The sequence below is a fragment of the Mytilus trossulus genome, chromosome 7 (assembly GCF_036588685.1).
Source record: "Mytilus trossulus isolate FHL-02 chromosome 7, PNRI_Mtr1.1.1.hap1, whole genome shotgun sequence".
Lineage (NCBI taxonomy): Eukaryota > Metazoa > Mollusca > Bivalvia > Mytilida > Mytilidae > Mytilus > Mytilus trossulus.
The window spans coordinates 53266317-53285259 of record NC_086379.1 but is presented as its reverse complement, the minus strand read 5'-3'; the positions used below and the strand labels follow the sequence as shown (position 1 = coordinate 53285259).

Sequence of the window (18943 nt, the reverse complement as noted above, 5' to 3'; positions counted from 1 at the left end):
TACCATTAAGTATCTAAATTCAAGGTATGAAGCATCCAGGACTTCTACACTCAGAAATATTAAGCTTTATACAAAGAGTGTATGTCACTGCCACCAGTAGCGTGCCTATGTCTCTAATTCTGGAGCTTTTGTCTCAGACCAGACAAAAATCAGGAGAAAAGATTATTGCCAATCAAAAGTTATATAAATATTTTAAATTGTTAAGTTGGAATAGACCTAAAGGCTGTGTATAAAAGATGAAAACAAAATATGGATACTCAGATGGACAAAAGACATTTAACAGAAATAATATAAACATTATTTTATTGACATAAAAGGTTGAATCCTCAAATTGACTGATTAATAGTATATTCATAATCTCAGTAACAAATATTAGAACAAGCTAAAGTCTTACAGTGAAATAATTATGTTTGACCCACAGTTGTTCATTAAGGTGGTACCTAACACACACAACAGGGAGATAACTCTGTAAAATCAGCTTAACGTTTTGATTACGTTGTGTTGTTAAGGGAATATTAAGCTTCTCAAGGATCAAATAAGTGTTCCTCAAACTGCTATATAACCAGTGTAATTTTTCTGATAAAACAGTTGGTTCAATTTTTTTTTTTAATTTTTTTATTTTTGTCAAAGGGTTAGAGTAAATACTTTGTCAAAATTTTAAGAAAATTAAACGAGCCAAAGTAATTTTAGTTAAAGTGTTGGGTACCACCTTAAGTCAGCTAATCTGTTTATTAATCTGTTTATAATATATCTTCAGAAACACAAAAATACTTGATAATAGAGATAATGTTTTCAGTTTGATTATTCTGACATATAAATGAGTATTGAAGATCAGTTCAGCTCTGACTACATAACTTTTTTAGGTTTACAATTGTTCAATTAACAACACAAAAATTATATATTAAAGAACCATAATAATTATGTCTGAATAAAAAGATATCTGAGACAAACATGAATGTAACAGCAACACAACAATACAATACAATAAAAACAAGTAAAAATAATATACTTATTTACCAGCTAGGAGAACAATAGCAAGTTTATTGTCCACCAAGGCACCAACTATTTCCCCGACAAGAAGCAGGGTTCTTCAAATTCTAATTTTGACATATTGACTAACAGATAGATGTTTGGAAATACATAAAACTACTAAAACCAAACTTTTTCTAGGAATATATTAATTATGTATGATTTTGAAGTGGCAACCTATAAAAAGACTGCTTTAACTACTTCAAAAGCATTTAACCAGTGTTTATAAATTCAGCAATGGTCCCATGCTTTTGGATAGAAATAGAATCATTTTGAAGATATTATTTTAGCCTATTTAAATGTGTTTCCAGTATTTTTTATTCCCTGAGATGATTATTTCTTGAAGTAATTAATACTCCTCACAATGCTCAATATTTAATTCTATCACAGTGGCTTAAAATGAATCATTCACACATTATTTATAGTGAGCATTAATAGCACGTCCAATAATCAGTCTTCTAACTTCACTGGTACCAGCTCCTATTTCATATAATTTGGCATCTCTTAAAAATCTTCCTGTTGGATAATCATTGATATAACCATTTCCACCTGAAAATTAAAACAAAATAATTATGTAAGTGTGAAAATCATACCTGTCAACCTTTTAAATCTTCAGAAGGAGATCTCCATCTCAGCAATGACATTGTAGGGGGAGATTTTGAGCAAACAACATTTACAAGCTAAATATATGACCGGACCTGCACACTTATTCATTTTCAAAACACCAATAAAATTTAAAAAATATACGGCGACTTTATCTTTTCAAATCATGGTTTTATTCAATACAAGTTTGTGTTTTTCTTTTATCAAAACCTCCACTTCTCATATATCATAACATTCTATATTTTGGTATGCATGATATCATGGTTATTATTAGATGTCCATGTCTTACTCATACAACAAGGAAAACAATGGACAATTCTATAGAAAATGTATCAAAAGTACACTGCTTCTCATGCTATTATTTGCAGCTGTTAAAGTCTTTTATCTAAATCTATTCAACATTCATACCAGGATAATATTTATTCATTTATTCATTCTTTGCTTTAAATTTTAACCCCTTCTAATATCAAAGTTTGATTCAAAGTTTTGTTACAAGCTACTGAACCTTCAGGGAAAAAAAAAGTTTTAATCTAATTTTTCTCACCTAAAATCTGTAAAGCATCCAGTGCTGTTTTGGTGGCTGCTTCTGCTGTATACAATATTACTGCTGCACAGTCCTAAAAAATAAAGGAGATAATTGAAAGAAAAATGAATTTTACTCAACTACTTATTAGTTTTTGGACTGAATGAAACAGAGAAATATTTAATCTTCCCAATCAAAATTTGAAATAATGTTTACTTGTATTTAAATTACTGTAAATTCAGACATTATTGCATGTATTTATAATTGCAATTTTGTCATTTTAGACTAAAATGCGATTTTAATTTTTTCAACATTGGGAAAAATCCTGTTTAATTCATATAATTTTTTTTTAAATGAAAGTTAAAATTATTGCAATTATAACCCTGTTGCATTTTTCACCATAATAAAAACATCGCAATGATTTCTGAATTTACAGTACATAAATTATTAAGGCACCACTTTTCAGGTGGCTATCTCAAGCCATCTGAATTTTGAAAAAACACAAATATTTAGCATTCAAACTTCCACAAACAATTGCATGTATAAAATTCAAGCATTTTTACAATACTATATACATTTTGTTGGCTTTCCAAACTTAAAATGTGGAAAAGACTTGAAAAAATTTATTCCATAAATTTTTGTACATACATTCGGTTGTCTTTCTCCTCTATCTAATGCCCTGGCTACATTATAGACATATGAACGTGATGCATTCAGTGTTGTATACATGTCTGCCATCTTGGCTTGGATCATCTAAAATGTTAAACTCAAAATAATTATACAAGTAAAGAAATATCCTATGAAAAGTTTTCCTTACAAAAAACAAGAGAGCACATGCTAAAAGGATCACCTGCTTCATTGACCATTATTTTTATGTTAAAGGTCTTTAAGACAAAGGTTTAAGAAAGTAAAGATTGGACAAAGCATTACAGCAAATTACATTGAGTGTGTAGATAAAGATAATATCTTTGACTAGCTTGCTTGCTAAATGGACCATAAAGTCATTATTAGGTTAGGTATACTACCCTATTTCAAGAGTAGACTAGTCCGACAGATTACCAATCTATCTGGCTGCAGGACTACACTACTCCGAAAGGAGGGTAGTATACCTTACCTAATAATGACTTCACCTAATAATGACTTCACAGTTCATCTAGCAAGCCACTAGTCATAAAGATATTACCTTTAATTACACAATCAATGCATTTTGCTGTAAAATATATAAAGAAATAGAAATAAAGTCTGAACTGTGTTACACCAACACTTGCACAGTATTCAAACGAATTATGAATAAAAGCCTAGCATAGATTGATAGTTTGACGTAAGGCACAATATTATCTCTCTCACTTGTAACTATGATATCACCTTAAAAACTGTATTTACCTGAAATTCTCCAATCTTTGTACCAAACTGCTCTCGTAAATGAGCATAATTAAAAGCAACATCACAACAGGCTTGCATTATTCTGAAATAAATCATTATTTGTTTTACCTTTATAGCACATCCTAGAAAATTATAAACTCTAACATTGAAAATGGTCACTTTATAGATTTTTGCTTTAATGCAATGAAAAATAGTAATCATATTATATCTGTGCATTCAGGATTTTTTCTACTGCTATCTTTTGGGATTTAGAAGACAAATATAATGACAATTGAATTTTTCTAGCAGTGCATATCAACATATATCAGAGTTCAATAATATTAGGTTTTTAATGTAATTTTTAAATACATGTTGAATGATTATTTGACTTCCAGTGGCAAATGTACATTCAAACCAACACTTTGAACTTACCCAAGTGGACCTGCAGCCAATACTAATCTCTCAATATCTAGACCACTAAATAGGACATACACTCCCCTGTTTACTTGAACTTACCCAAGTGGACCTGCAGCCAATACCAATCTCTCAATATCTAGACCACTAAATAGGACATACACTCCCCTGTTTACTTGAACTTACCCAAGTGGACCTGCAGCCAATACCAATCTCTCAATATCAAGACCACTAAATAGGACATACACTCCCCTGTTTAATGCTCCCATCATATTCTCAACTATCAAGGAAAGAAAGGGGTGTTCACATCAGTGCTTAATTTTCTTAAATGTCTATCCGTGCCATATATATTTAAAGTGACATTTTCACATTGGAAAACATTTGGAAAACCAGAACATAAAATCCTATCAATAGATCTGGTAAACAAAATGCTTTCCATGGAAAACCATAAAGCTAAGCAGTTTTATGTTTATGACCACAAACTATTTAGACATGCTTAAATTTCACAATGACTATAAATTATCATGGGCATTCAAATAGCTTTTTTGAGGTGGTCAGTTTTTATTTGTGGAGGAAGACAGAGTACAACAATTTGACATTTCTTTTCTAAAATGACATTCTAAATATAGTGTGTGGTCATTTATGAACCTGTACTCCTTGAGGAAAAGTGTCTGAAATGGTGAGAATATATCTAAGACATTACTTCAATTGTAATTTTGTAAAAGATCCTGCATCCAAGAAGGCTGAAAATGGCACCTTCATGTCATCACATAATGAATAGCTCCAACATTATATTATTTCTAAATTTTCAAAGAAGGCTACGTCTTCAATATATTCTCTTTATATGTTGCTTTATAATTATACAGTTTAGAATATACATTCCATTGCAATACACCATGTATGTAGACAATTTGCATTAATAACCATAATTGTCAATTTCACTAAATATGGGCCAAGTGTGTTGAAATACTGCTGCTATCCAAACCTTAAATATGTCAACACCAAATATAATTTCATCTCCTATAATTTTCAGAAAAAATCACAGCTTATGATTCTTAAAGGAGATTAACAATAATTTGAAATAGAATTTAATCACCAATACATGTTGTAGTGCCTAATGGACTAGCAGAAATAAAGAATGTGTTTTTTGTCTACATAAGAATCTCACATGCCATTGTCACACGAAAAACATTGTTCAAAATGAATTCACTGGAGGTTAAGCAACCAACAATTAATCAAAATAAATTACAGCAAAATGCATTGTGTGTGTAGGTAAAGATAATATCTTTGGTTAGCTTGTCTGCTAGCTAAACAGTGAAATCATTATTAAGTTAGGTATACAACCCTCCATTAAAACTAGACTAGTCCGATAACCAATCCATCTGTCTGTAGGACTAGACTACTGAGATAGAAATGAAGTATATTTAACCTTATAATGACTTCACGGATCAGCTAACATACAAGCTAGCCAAAGATATTACCTTCACCTACACACTCAATGCAGTTTGCTGTAATACAAAGAATGACTTCTAAGATATGTCAACATGAGAAGGTGACAGTTATACATTTATTGTAATCAAAGAAAAAGAAAATGGCTTCTTGAATGATAAACTCATCACTGTATAATTCTAGAAAATAAATTATCTGATTGGTTGATCAAGAAAATACAAAACTGTTTTAAATGAATTTATCCCCACGCCATGTATGATTCTTATATAGAGTTGTAAAATAGGAGATAAAAGTCTCACCCTACACATCCACTACTCCCTAGACCTCTCTCTATATCTAGTCCCGACATTAGAATATATACACCTTTACCTATACCACCAATTATATTTTCTTCTGTAAATATAATTTTAATTTAACAGAAAAATAGTCAAAGATTCAAAAGACAAGGTTGCAATATGTAAGGCTTGAAGGACCATAAAATGACAAAGACAGTAATATTTGATATACTTTGGGGAGCATATTAACAAAATTAATACCTCTATAAAACTAGGCCAGGTGAGCTAAAAAGTTGCTGAACCGAAGTTAATTACACCAGTCTTTACTAAGAGAAGCTTAAAATTGACACAATTTGGAAATTCTGGGTAACCTAAATATGTGTTCAAAGTTATTTGCATATATGCAATGTTATTCAACCATTTTGAATTTGTTGGCTGTAAGTTGAAAACTGTAGGAGTTGATATATTAATATACAAAATTTTGACAATGTTGTTGAAAATAAACAAAGTTTCAGTATGATGGCTTTAGATATTTTTATTACCAAAAAGATACATGTTGTATTGCAGTGAAACATTGTCTAGCTACGAGGCATATTCTTGTGTGTATAATCTCACCCTGGAGCACAAGCTGCCACTATAACCCTTTCAATATCTAACCCAGACATCAGCACATAGACACCTTTATTATTACCACCTAAAATATTCTCAGCTGAAAATATTTGAGAATAGTCTTGTCAAGCAACTCTTCAATAAAGATGCATTTTGATAAGAAACCTTGATGATGACGGAAATTAATCTACAGTGTAATGTAAAATTTACTGTAAAAAATACATGTTCAATGTAATTCCCTGAATTAAAAGAACCCTTTACCTTGTCACTAAATTAGTTTTTTTAAATTATCATTATTGTAGCCCTTATTTGTGATACTAATAAAGTGTCTCAAACACAGTGGAATTCAACTCCCTTCACAAATATCTTAGGTTGCTCTTCCAAAATTTTAGAATAATTGACCTATAGCTAAAATAAAGCATCATTCAGGTGTCTAAAATGTTTCTTAATCAACCAAATGTTTTGTATTCTGTTTACATCTGGGTATTGTGATGACTTATCCTTTTGGTTAAAAGTTCTTAATAACAGTACAATAAAACTAACACAGATATGACACAGCCTGAGCTATCTTGATATATACCTATATATTAAATATTTCACAGAATAAATATTGCCTAAAAATGATCTGATGTTTGAAATACATAAGCAGTAAATTGTATTTTTTACGAGTAAATCATATTAGGTGATTGCTTAATTTCTGTTCACTGGTACCCTTTACTGTGTTGATGTTCTAAAAACCATAAACATACACCCAAATAATTTGGTGTGCAGATAATTCAAGAAGTTCAAGGAATCCATGGCTTAGTGGTTATGGTAAATCATGTTTAAGCTTATGTCATTGATGAAAGCTTTGTCATCACTTTTTTGTGGGCAAAAAGGCATAGGTTTATTTTAGAAATCATCATACATATATTTTTAAAGTGAATATAATGCTTACCTGGAACTTTACAATCTTCAAATATTAATTCAGATGTGTTAGAACCTCTCATACCAAGTTTATCTAACTTTGGTCCAGCAGAAAATCCTGGCATCCCCTACAAAATGTATTCGGTAGAAAGAAATTGAACATACATATGATATACTGAAATTTAAAAGTTTTAAGTTGAAACCAACACAGATAATCCTAAAGTCTGTCAATTCCCCAAAAAAATAATGTTTGGAAGCTCTATATTTTGTAGCAATTTTATTAAGTAATTTGGGACTTCGAAAGTTTAACATTTTCATCTCATCAAAACCAATGAATCATCTTTATTCCTGGAATTTTTTTTTGTTCAAGTAAGAACATAAAAATAAGATTTCAGACGGATGAATGTCCCCACTCAATTTGAGACCATTTTATGGTTACCTTTTCAACTATGAAAGCTGTAATACCATGTTGTGGTTTATCTGAAGTTATATCTGTTTTAGCATACACTACCAGTACATCAGCATCAGGTCCATTTGTTATCCAGAACTTATTACCATTTAATACATAGTGATCACCTTCAAGTATAATGAAATTTAATGTAATTTTAATTTTACTGTATGATCACTATGAGAGTGCAAAGGTAATATCGGATACTGTACTGCCTTCAAAAATTATCAAGGACCCATACCATAAGGCATAACAAAATTGCTCCAAAACTTTCTATATTGTTTGTTATTAACTGTGTGTATGGGGTTTTTTCCCCAAGTATTATCAATTTTTGAAACTATCTTGATCCATACATGTGATGGACTGTGAAACTCAGATCAGGAGATTTGGGAATTTTGGTCAGGAGATTAGGACTCAGATCAGGAGGTTTTTTATCGACATACATTTTGTCGTTAATGTAACCATATGAAGTAGAAATTGTGTTTTTTCTACAAATTGTAATATGTTTAAAGAGCCCTTATTGCCTTTATATTTGAATAAAATAAAATATTAAGAAGAATCTGTTTCCTGTTTAGTTTTGTTTTGTTTTTGATAAATGATTGTTCACTGCTTGCAAATAAATCATTATATTTACATGTATCTATCTTATCTGTATAGATTTTTATTCATGTCTCCATCTCCTTATCATTGGTAAATGTATAGACAAATAAGAGAGAAATAGCTACATGTTTGTTTGCAACATCATAAATTAATTAAAAAAATAACAAACACTAACAGTAGTACTGCATGGCTTTTTTAAAAGCATTATGAAAGTCTTATTTGTAGAAAACTTAAAAAGACTTTAACATTGTAAAATGTTTTGCTATTCCTAGCTTACACAATAAAATCTTATAAATTCTAACATCTACAATTCTCAAACCCAAGGTTTTATAATCCCAATTGAACTAACTAGAAATTTATTAGTCTAAATGTACATATTGTATGTTCCAATCACATAATTGATAAACAGATTGGTTTAATTTAAGATTTAAATTATTTAATTAGCAAAACAGTGAAATTTATATTTTACACTTCAGTAATCACACTGGTTCAAACTAGATTTCATTAGTATAAACTCTTGCATTAAATTTACTCACTATATTATTTCGCTCTTTTTATTGGATATAAACTTTTCCTTTGTTGTTAATTGTTTATTTATACTATTGCAAAGAGTTTTCTTTACATTTTTGAATTTGATATTACGTTGAAATTAGATATTACGTATAAGTTACTTGGAATTTTTTGATTGCCTTTTTGAGTTAAAGTTACTTTTGAAGTTGATAGTAATGAACTCTTACGCCGTTAAAGTATGTCTCGGGAATTAAGGGAAAGTAAGAACGTTAACTATAAACAATTGCATTGTGTGGGAATGTCTAGCCCTAATGTTACGGAGGATGTGTTCAGTTTGGAGAAGGAGATGACTCCAGTGAAGTCAAGAAGACTACAGAAAGTGGAGGAAATTGAGTCGGAGGTCGACAGCAATGACAGTGGTGAAAGCAGCGAGGAAGATGAGGAGTTGCAGAGGTTAAAGAAGGAGTTGGCGAAAGTAAAGCGGAAAAAGAAGGAACAAAAGTCGCAGGAGAAGAAAGAAAAGATCAGGAAGGAAATAGAGAAGGAGAAAAAAGAGTTAAAGAAGAAAACGGAGAAACAAAAAGGTACTGCTAAAGTAGATGATTCTCTTAACATTAATTCTTTAAGAAAATGTCCTTCAATTAAGAAAAAGGCAGAATCGGCTGTTAAGAAAATTTTAGAAATTGATTCAGATGATTCGTCTGATGAAAGTGGGGATACCACTTCTAGCTGTGAGTCCGATGAATTAAGTGATTCTATAAAAAAATCCAAAAGACACAAAAATAAAAGCAAGAAAAAGTCTGGTATATTTGATCATCCGTCAGATGAAGTAGTAAAAAAGCAATTGTGGCCGCAATCAAAATTGCAGTTTGAATATGCGGGGTCTAAAATCAATTTTGATGATCTTGAGTTTAACTTATTTGTGGCTGGAGAATTGGAAATTTTGTCCTCTTCAAAGATAGGCGATGTCGAAAGAATTGGTAGAACAAAGCTGTTGAAAAAAATTGCGTATTATACAGAATTGTATGAGTGTAAGGGTCTGAAAAAAATGTATGCTCATATAATAAGGCAGATTGAAAATGGTTTGGCTGATTGGTCCAAAGATTTCAGTGAGATTGAAACTCCCATTTTGATTAAATATGTAAAATCAGATGTCAAGTCTAAAAAATCTATTCAGTATGGGGAAAACAAAAAACCAGTAAAGAAAGAAGAGACTGTGTTTTATTGTTCGCATTTTCAAAGGAAAAAATGTGTGCATAAGGATTCACATTATGGCAAAATTCGAGGTGTCGATAAGTACCTTCAACATATTTGTGCGACTTGCTGGAGAGAAGATAACAGAAAGGCTTATCATCCGGAATCGTCAGAAAGTTGTCCGCATCAAACTAGATGACTGGCAGTAAAAAATGTGTTTGGTAAATGTACAATGTTAAACCCACTAGCAGAAGTTTTTTTACCAAGTTATATGAAATCGTTGGAAAGTGACGACAAACTTGATAATGATAAGGTTGATAATCTTGACAATGGAAATGCATTTATTAATAAGTGTACACATTTTTGTAAAAAATACAAGAAAGATTTATTGTGTGATGTAAATGTAGACACATTGAATATTAAGATTAATAAGGTTGGTTTAGTTGCTCAGGATAAACTGAACGATACTGAGTTTAAAAATACTATTGAAATACATAATCAAATTGTTCAATCAGGTTACCCAAATTATTTGGGTTGTAGGATTCCAGTTAAATCTGGAATTAATGTAGATTTTTTTAGGGAAAATTTGATAGACTATGACGATGAAATCATTTGCGAGTTTTTACAGTTTGGTGCTCCGATTGGATATCAGGGAGAAATGTTAAATGAAGGTTCATCTAAAGTTAAGAATCATAAAGGGGCTACAGATTTTTATGATGAAATTTTGGCTTACTTATTAAAGGAAGCTACATATGGAGCAATAATTGGACCGTTTGACAAAAATCCTTTTTCTTGTCATTTCAAAATTTCACCGTTAAATTCGGTGTATAAAAAAGACTCGGTGGAACGAAGGGTCATTTTAGACTTAAGTTTCCCACCTGGAAGATCCGTAAATGATTTTATCTCAAAGGATGTTTATTTAGGTGAAAGGGTTCAATTATGGTATCCGAAAGTTGATGATTTAGTCGGAATAATTAAGGATAAAGGTGGTAAGTGTCTGGTTTTTAAGAAGGATTTGAAAAGGGCCTACAGGCAAATTCCAATTGACCCAGGTGATTTGCATTTAGTTGGTTTTCAGTGGGATAATAAGCTCTTTGCGGATCGTGTTCTTCCTATGGGTTTACGGTCTAGTGCTTTGATTTGTCAAAGAATCACTACAGCTGTTAGTTTTATGTTTTATAAGATGGGATACATGGTTATCAATTATCTAGATGATTTTGGTGGTGCGGATACGGTGGATAAAGCTGATGAAGCTTATATTGCTTTAGGTGCATTACTAGATAGTTGTGGGCTAGAGGAGTCAAAGCAAAAAGGAGTAGCTCCTACTACGAGGATGGAATTTTTAGGAATCACAGTTGACACTGTGAAGTTGACTTTGGAAGTTACTTCAGATCGTGTTCTAGAGATTTCGTTGTTAGTTCAGGCTTGGCTAAGAAAGAAAAAAGCTTCTTTAAGAGAGTTACAGTCAATACTTGGGAAACTTCATTTTGTGTCCACCTGTGTACGACCCGGTAGATTATTTGTCAGTCGTTTGTTGAACTGGCTTCGTAGTGCTTTCCCTTCAAATGTCGTGGGCAGTGGACATAAGATATATAGAAAGATTCCGGTAGAGGTACAGAAAGACTTATTGTGGTGGCAAAGGTTTCTGTCGAGTTATAATGGTATCTCGATGATGTCTCTTGAAGATTGGTCGTCTCCAGATGAGATTTTTTCAAGCGATGCTTGTTTAGAAGGGTTTGGAGCTATTACTTCAAATCAGTATTTTCATGCTGTTTTTCCTTCTGATATTACAAAAGATCAATTACATATCAATTGTTTGGAGTTACTTGCTATTGTAATTGCGGTTAAAATTTGGGGGAAAACATTTTGCGGGAAAAAAATTCTGATCTTTTGTGATAATGAGGCGTCTGTTCAGGTCATCAATTCAGGTTCATCTAAGGATGCTTTTATGCAAACTTGTTTGAGAGAGCTTTGTTTTATTCAAGCAAGTTTTCAGTTTGAAGTTCGAGCCAGACACATTTTAGGTGTAGAAAATAGACTTGCTGACTATTTGTCTCGATGGCATTGTAGTCATAAATACAGAGAGTTATTTAAGTCAGCTATTTCAGTAGATAGATATGAAGAGGTACCAGTTCTCATGTCAGATTTTTCATTTTTAAATAATTGGTAATTTATTTTACAGAGTTAGAGGTTCTGCGGTTTCAATGTAAAGATTCTGCTAAACATGCTTTTGCGGAGAGTACTTATAAAAATAAGAAAACTCAGTTAGAATCATATTTTATGTTTTGTATATATTTTGAACTTATGCCGGTTCCTGCTACAGTTCATGTTTTGACACTATATGCACAGTTTCTAAGTAGAAGTTTTAAATCTGTTGACTCTATAAAGAATTATCTTAGTTCAGTAAGATATCTGCATTTATTGTTAGATTTAGAATATCCACAGTCTGAAGCTTTTCATTTGAGATTAGTATTAAGAGGTTTATGTAGAATTAAGGCACATTGTCAAAAACAGGCCTTGCCAATTACTCCTCACATTTTACTTCAAATTTATAGGAAGCTGGATATGAATAGTGCATATGATGCTACTATATGGTGTTTATTTTTACATGCCTTTTTTCTAATGTTTAGAAAATCTAATTTGGTGCCAGACTCCATTTCTACTTTTGATCATAATAAGCAGCTTTGTAGGGATAGTATTATTTTCGATTGTAAGCGTAAGCTATTATTGATAAGTGTTAAATGGTCGAAAACCATTCAGTTTGGTGAGAGAGAATTATTGATACCTTTAGTCTCGATACCAGATTCTCCATTGTGTCCCGTTCAAGCTTTTTTGAATATGAAGTCTTTAGTTTGTACTTCTGATAAGAGTCCAGCTTATTGTTTTATAAAACATAAATTATGTGTACCTGTCACGTATAGACAATTTCAGACAATATTGAGACAGTTAATTACTGAGATTGGTTTAGATGCTTGTTCATATTCTATACATAGTTTTAGGCGAGGGGGGGCTAGCTGGGCTTTTGCAGCAGAAGTACCTACTGAATTAATTCAATTGTACGGAGATTGGAAAAGCGATGCTTATAAAAGATATTTAAAATTTTCATTAGATGATAAGATTTCAGTAGCAGAAAAGATGACGGCACATATTTCAGATGTTTTATTATAAATTTTTACAGGTAATTTCTTTGAAAAAAGGGTGACCATTGTGTCAGCGTCTATACCTAAATATGTTAGTGGAATAGACGGGTGTACAACTCAGGCCTTTCCTGGTGCCACTATTGGTTGTCTTACTGAGTTAATTTCATCTGGGAAAGTAGATTTAATTTCATTAGATTTCGTTATAGTTCATGTTGGTACTAATAATATTTCTTCGTCTCAATCCGTAGATACTATTATATCATATTTCGGAGATTTAATTCACAAGTTAAAAAAGATGACATTTGCTAAGTTGATCTTTACTTCTATTCTTCCTAGACCAGTTGATCACATGAAAACTGGAGCTAAAGTTAATAAAGTTAATACTGAGTTAAAAAGATTGTGTAAAAGAAATAATTTATTATATTGTAATTTGTATAGGAGTTTCGTACTCGACAATATTCCAGATGCTTCCTTATTTGCTCCGAGAGATGGGCTTCATTTAAATTTTGCTGGTACAGAACTTTTCAGAAAAAAGATAATCAATATTATTAAGCATCAGAGTATATAAGTTGTAATGTGTTACAACTGTGTTTTTTATTTACTTCATACATGTATATTGTTTACTGTAATTATTCTTTTTTCTCTTTTCAGAGAACTTGCATCCTGAATATGATGCTGGTTTTCCTCTAACTACTCAAGATCTACATATATTTTGAGTTGGTTTGCTGTTTTGTCCTTTCATTATCTACACACATTTTGAAAGGATGGAGCTTATTTGAAGTGAGAAAAAAGAGTGATCATAGTATGTCTGGTTTTTATCATCATTATAACTGTTTTGATACTAGTTATTATTTTATCTTTAATTTTTTTTGGCGGCCTTGCAGGCTTGGCGGATGTTTGCCAAAATAAATTTGGTTATATAAATATGTTTATGTATTTTCATTTGTGTATTTAATTATTTATGATATATTGTATTTTGTAATATATTGAAAAAATATTTATATCAGGCAATACAAATTATACCTATTGACTTCCTTTTATTTCACCCACTTGATAATTGGTTTAATTTAAGATTTAAATTATTTAATTAGCAAAACAGTGAAATTTATATTTTACACTTCAGTAATCACACTGGTTCAAACTAGATTTCATTAGTATAAACTCTTGCATTAAATTTACTCACTATATTATTTCGCTCTTTTTATTGGATATAAACTTTTCCTTTGTTGTTAATTGTTTATTTATACTATTGCAAAGAGTTTTCTTTACATTTTTGAATTTGATATTACGTTGAAATTACCCACCCTCCCTCCCTTGTTAAATTTTTTTTTTCGTTTATAAATTCATAGTGGCGGATGTTTGCCAAAAAAATTTGGTTATATAAATATGTTTATGTATTTTCATTTGTGTATTTAATTATTTATGATATATTGTATTTTGTAATATATTGAAAAAATATTTATATCAGGCAATACAAATTATACCTATCGACTTCCTTTTATTTCACCCACTTGATAATTTACAATATAAACTTCAATTTAATCCTTGAAAGGAGGTCTAGATTGCTAAAATAATTTATAAATTTATATATTTTTATTTGTCCCAATACATTTAAATTCATTTAATCAACATCCGTTTATGATTATTAGATTAAAATATTAATCATTAATAGTGTTTTTACAATTTACATTTTTAAAAGCAAAATAACTGAAAACAGGATAAAACAAAGGGAAGTAACAAAAATGTATTTCAATATTCCCAATACACATCGTTTTTATAACACAACAACACAACGGCAGTTAGCCAGAGGTAAACATTGTTGATTACCAATATGTTTGACACCCCAGCTGTCAAGTGAAGCCAATTAATTATACATCTTCTTTGATGTACAGGTAAAATTTAACACAGGTGTCAATTACACCCGTACAGTTAGTTAGAAATGATCAAATACATGAAATATGGCGGCTGAAAATTTTAATTCATGAAATATTTCATACACGGGAGTTTTTTCTCCTGAACGGGAGGACGGGAGGAGACCCCTGAAAACGGGAGTTTTGTACTCCCGTCGGGAGGTTCACATGTATGTTGATCTTGTGCAGTTCAAATGCATGGCTACACAAAAAAGATTTTATTCATGTTTCATGGAAATGTTGAAAAAGAATGCACACCAGGTCATGCTGTTCATTTAAAATATTGAAAATTTTAAATATCAACAAACAGGAAGTAAATGTCCAACAGCTTTGAATACTTATTCCTGCCTACCCGTGACAAAATACAAATCCATTCTATTAAAACATACTAACAGATAAGGTGAAGGTATTATAACCCCATGTATAATAATAATCATACCTTTCTTCTCAGCTTTCAATTTCATTGATACAACATCTGATCCTGAGTTAGCTTCACTCATAGCTAATGCCCCTACATATTCTCCTTTAATTAACTGAAACAAACATACCAATGTTAGTATCAATGCTTCTCTCAGTTCATAATAAGCATTGCACAATTTCAACTTGTATTTTTAATACACAAAATACCACTCACCTTCCCATATCCCTAATCACCACAAAATATTTTTTTGATTAATTTTTTTTTGACAGAAAATAAAATGGCCAACTAAACTTTGATTAAAGTGCCTACTTATACAAATGTAACACTTCACCCAATTACACACTATCAGGTTCAATTAAGGAACTGTTGTAAATAATTTGAATGAATTCAGCTACTATCAATACAAATACCTTAGGTAAATATTTGTCCTTTTGTGCCTCTGTTCCATTTCTGACCAGCTGATTGATACATAAATTTGAGGAGGCACCATAACTGAGTGCTATCGCTGCTGAAGCCCTGGACATTTCTTCCATCACAAGACAGTGATCTAAATAAGACATTTCTGATCCACCATACTGAGCTAAAATTAAATATCAAATTAGTTAGAACCACTTTTTTAGCATGGGCTATTATAGCCTCTATTATCCTAAATATAGATTACCGGTACATAAGCTGAATTGACAAAAATGTTCTTACTTATTTGGCTTTTCAACTTTATTTTTTATTCAAGCGTCACTGATGAGTCATTTGTGTTGAAACACACTTCTGGCATACAAAATTTTAATCATGGTATCTATGATGAATTTATTTGATATATCGCTCAAAACTTGACAATGTTGCTACAATTTGATAAGTGCATTAGTTTAGGGCAAAACAGCAAAAATTCAGTTTTGTGTACATTGCGCATGTTGTGTAAAAGAATTGTTTTTCTCTGAATAGTTAAACAATTTATTGGAAAATATAAAAAAAAAAATGAAAATGTTCCTTTGACATTTATAGTATAACTAATTGCGGTATTAGAATATAAAAAAATAAGACAACGCGGGACCGAACGACGCATGGATTAAACGAGTGTGCAGTACGAGTTTAATCCATAGCGGCGTTCGGTCACAAGTTGTCTTATTTTTTATATTCAAATACGGCGATTAGTTATACTTTTTATTACATTGTCAAATTGCTTTTTTTTATGAAATTAATGTAGATAATTTATCGGTTTTTATCTAACTGGGAAATCAATGTAATAATACATGTACATTTTACCCAACTGACACAAATAACAGTAATTTTAAAATATCAACAAATTTTCTGATGGTACTACAAACCTGGTGCTGTTATGCCAAGTAATCCCATCTCTCCACATTTTTTCCAGAAATCCTAAATACAAATATGAACATCTTAATACTAAATATCCTATCATTTACATTAATATACATAATAAAATATCACTTCTTAAAGCAACTCTTGCAATAAGGCAAACCATAAAAAATAGTTGCTTAATCTCTGCTTTTTTAGGAGTGGAAATTTGATAATGAAAGTCTATATGTCAGTTATTTTTACATATTTTTCATAGTCCAAAGCCTGTAGTTTTGATCAAAAATCAGCACAGCTTTATTACCAAACATTCACTCAATCTGTAACTCATCATAGTAGATTCACATACTTAAAAATAAGCTCAATATGTGAAGGAGTTTAGAAAAAAGTCTTTAAAACTGTTCATTGTGAATCAAAGGAATGATGGACAAGGGTATAACTATATGGCAGCAACCACTTGGTGTTTTTTTTTTATATACCGGTAACTACAAAAGAGTTTCACAAACTTTGAATCTTACATGGTATGGACTCTGTTCGCTGTTGAAGACCTTCAATGAGCTATAGTTGTTTATTTCTGTGGCATATATGGTCTTATATGGAAAATTATTTCATTGGCAATCATACCTTATTTTCTTTTTAGATTTTAAAGACACTAAGCCAGAAAGATATAAACAAAGGCAATCATTATTAATGTGTGTGAGACAGTGTGACTAAGGACAGACAATATCCTCTTTTAATGTGTACAAGATAAATGGAAATATTTCAATAATATACTTACTCTTAAATCTTTAAATTCATTATTATGATCAATTTCTTGTGCTTTTGGTGCTAATTCTTTTTGACAAAACTGAAAAACTGACTGTCTCAACTGAAAAATAAATCATGAAATTGTTATTATACATTATACAAATATCTAATACAAATGTATTTAAAATCAATTGTATTACAATAAACACATAAACATTAAATGTGTTCAAAGCTAAGATGACTGACCATGTACAAAATCTTATAATACTACTTAAACCCTTACAATCTTACAACTACATGTATTAGTCTATTACATTTACATACTTCAAATATAGTTGACTTCTTGCTAAAAGTACATCTGAGAAACAGACACAATTGAGAAAAAAAATATCCATGAAAATGCTTGAATAATTTAAAAGTCTTTTATATTACGGTATTTATCCACCAGTTCTAATTTTAAATTTTGTAACTTTTCCAAAGGACTGGTGTCATGGATGTTAAGAGTTAAGATTTTAACTTTATCATGTTTATTAAAATGAATAAACAATTGTTTTGATAAAAACTATACCATGTATACTGGAAAGTTTAAAAAACATGAAAAATGTTACAATGAGATTTCTGTCAAATTTTTTCGTCACCTTTCACAGGTAATGTCTGCCTCATATTATACATATTATGATGACATGTATGAATAACATAAACCAAAATATGTCTCAACAGAACAATAGAGCAAATTACCAGATTACATTCCCATTTAATTATAGACTTTAAAACAAGCAATGCTGCTAGTAAAACTCATCTGGTGGTGCTGTCTCGGTTGTTTTGTTATCATTACAGCCATGTTAACCGATAATTCTGGATAACAACCATGTTAATAGTCAATGACAATGGATCACATAAATTTGTTATCATTATGTAAACATCCCAAAGACAAGTTTCATACCTGTTTTTGTTCTTCTGTCAAGCCAAACAATGAATCGTTTACAGGATAATACGAGCAACATTTTGTACTTTTTATGTTAAACTTATGTTTTGGTGTGTTTAGTACTCGTTTTAAGAGTCCCCTATGTAAAAGTTTGAGGGTCATTTTTCCAAAAATTATAGCGGAAGTCTATGATGTCTTGTAAATTCGGAGTCAACTTCGGATAAAGTGGACATTCCGTTTTCACGGATATTGATTGATTGGTTCAAGGACACAGGCACTTGTGTCAGAAAAAAATCCTGCATACCTTTATAATATAACACTTATATTAAGATATAATAGGGAAATGTTTTCTGGGACATGTTCCTGCGTTCAATGATTCAATGTCAATTGATAATAATTGTTTCCCTGATAAACTTAAAGAAGCCCAAGTGACCCCCCTTCATAAAAAAGTGACCCATTATTAAAAACAAATTATAGACCAGTTAGTGTCTTACCCATATTTTCTAAAATCTTTGAAAAAATATATGAAATTCAATTAACTGATTATTTTGATAAAATATTTAATCC

At 30.8% G+C, this 18943-nt stretch overlaps 1 protein-coding gene across 1 annotated transcript; it reads right to left on the bottom strand.

The window, feature by feature from the left end:
- Nucleotides 1–328: 328 nt before the first annotated feature.
- LOC134725298 (isovaleryl-CoA dehydrogenase, mitochondrial-like) lies at nt 329–18577 on the bottom strand. The gene is made up of 12 exons (XM_063588997.1): nt 18395–18577; nt 17483–17572; nt 16716–16767; nt 15804–15973; nt 15412–15505; nt 7610–7746; nt 7202–7298; nt 5680–5773; nt 3539–3620; nt 2804–2908; nt 2177–2249; nt 329–1578 (listed from the first exon to the last, which is right to left on the bottom strand). The coding sequence occupies exons 1-12, from the start codon at nt 18536–18538 to the stop codon at nt 1445–1447; spliced, it is 1272 nt and encodes a 423-aa protein (XP_063445067.1). The 5' UTR covers nt 18539–18577; the 3' UTR covers nt 329–1444.
- Nucleotides 18578–18943: the final 366 nt, after the last annotated feature.

Coding starts and splice junctions, on each gene's coding strand:
- LOC134725298 (XM_063588997.1), bottom strand. CDS start 18,538: ATGACCCTCAAACTTTTACATAGGGGACTCTTAAAACGAGTACTAAAC. Junction 16,768..17,482: donor ATGAATTTAAAGATTTAAGA/GTAAGTATATTA, acceptor ATTTGTATTTAG/GATTTCTGGAAAAAATGTGG. Junction 3,621..5,679: donor GGGAGTAGTGGATGTGTAGG/GTGAGACTTTTA, acceptor GATTTATTTCAG/AATAATGCAAGCCTGTTGTG.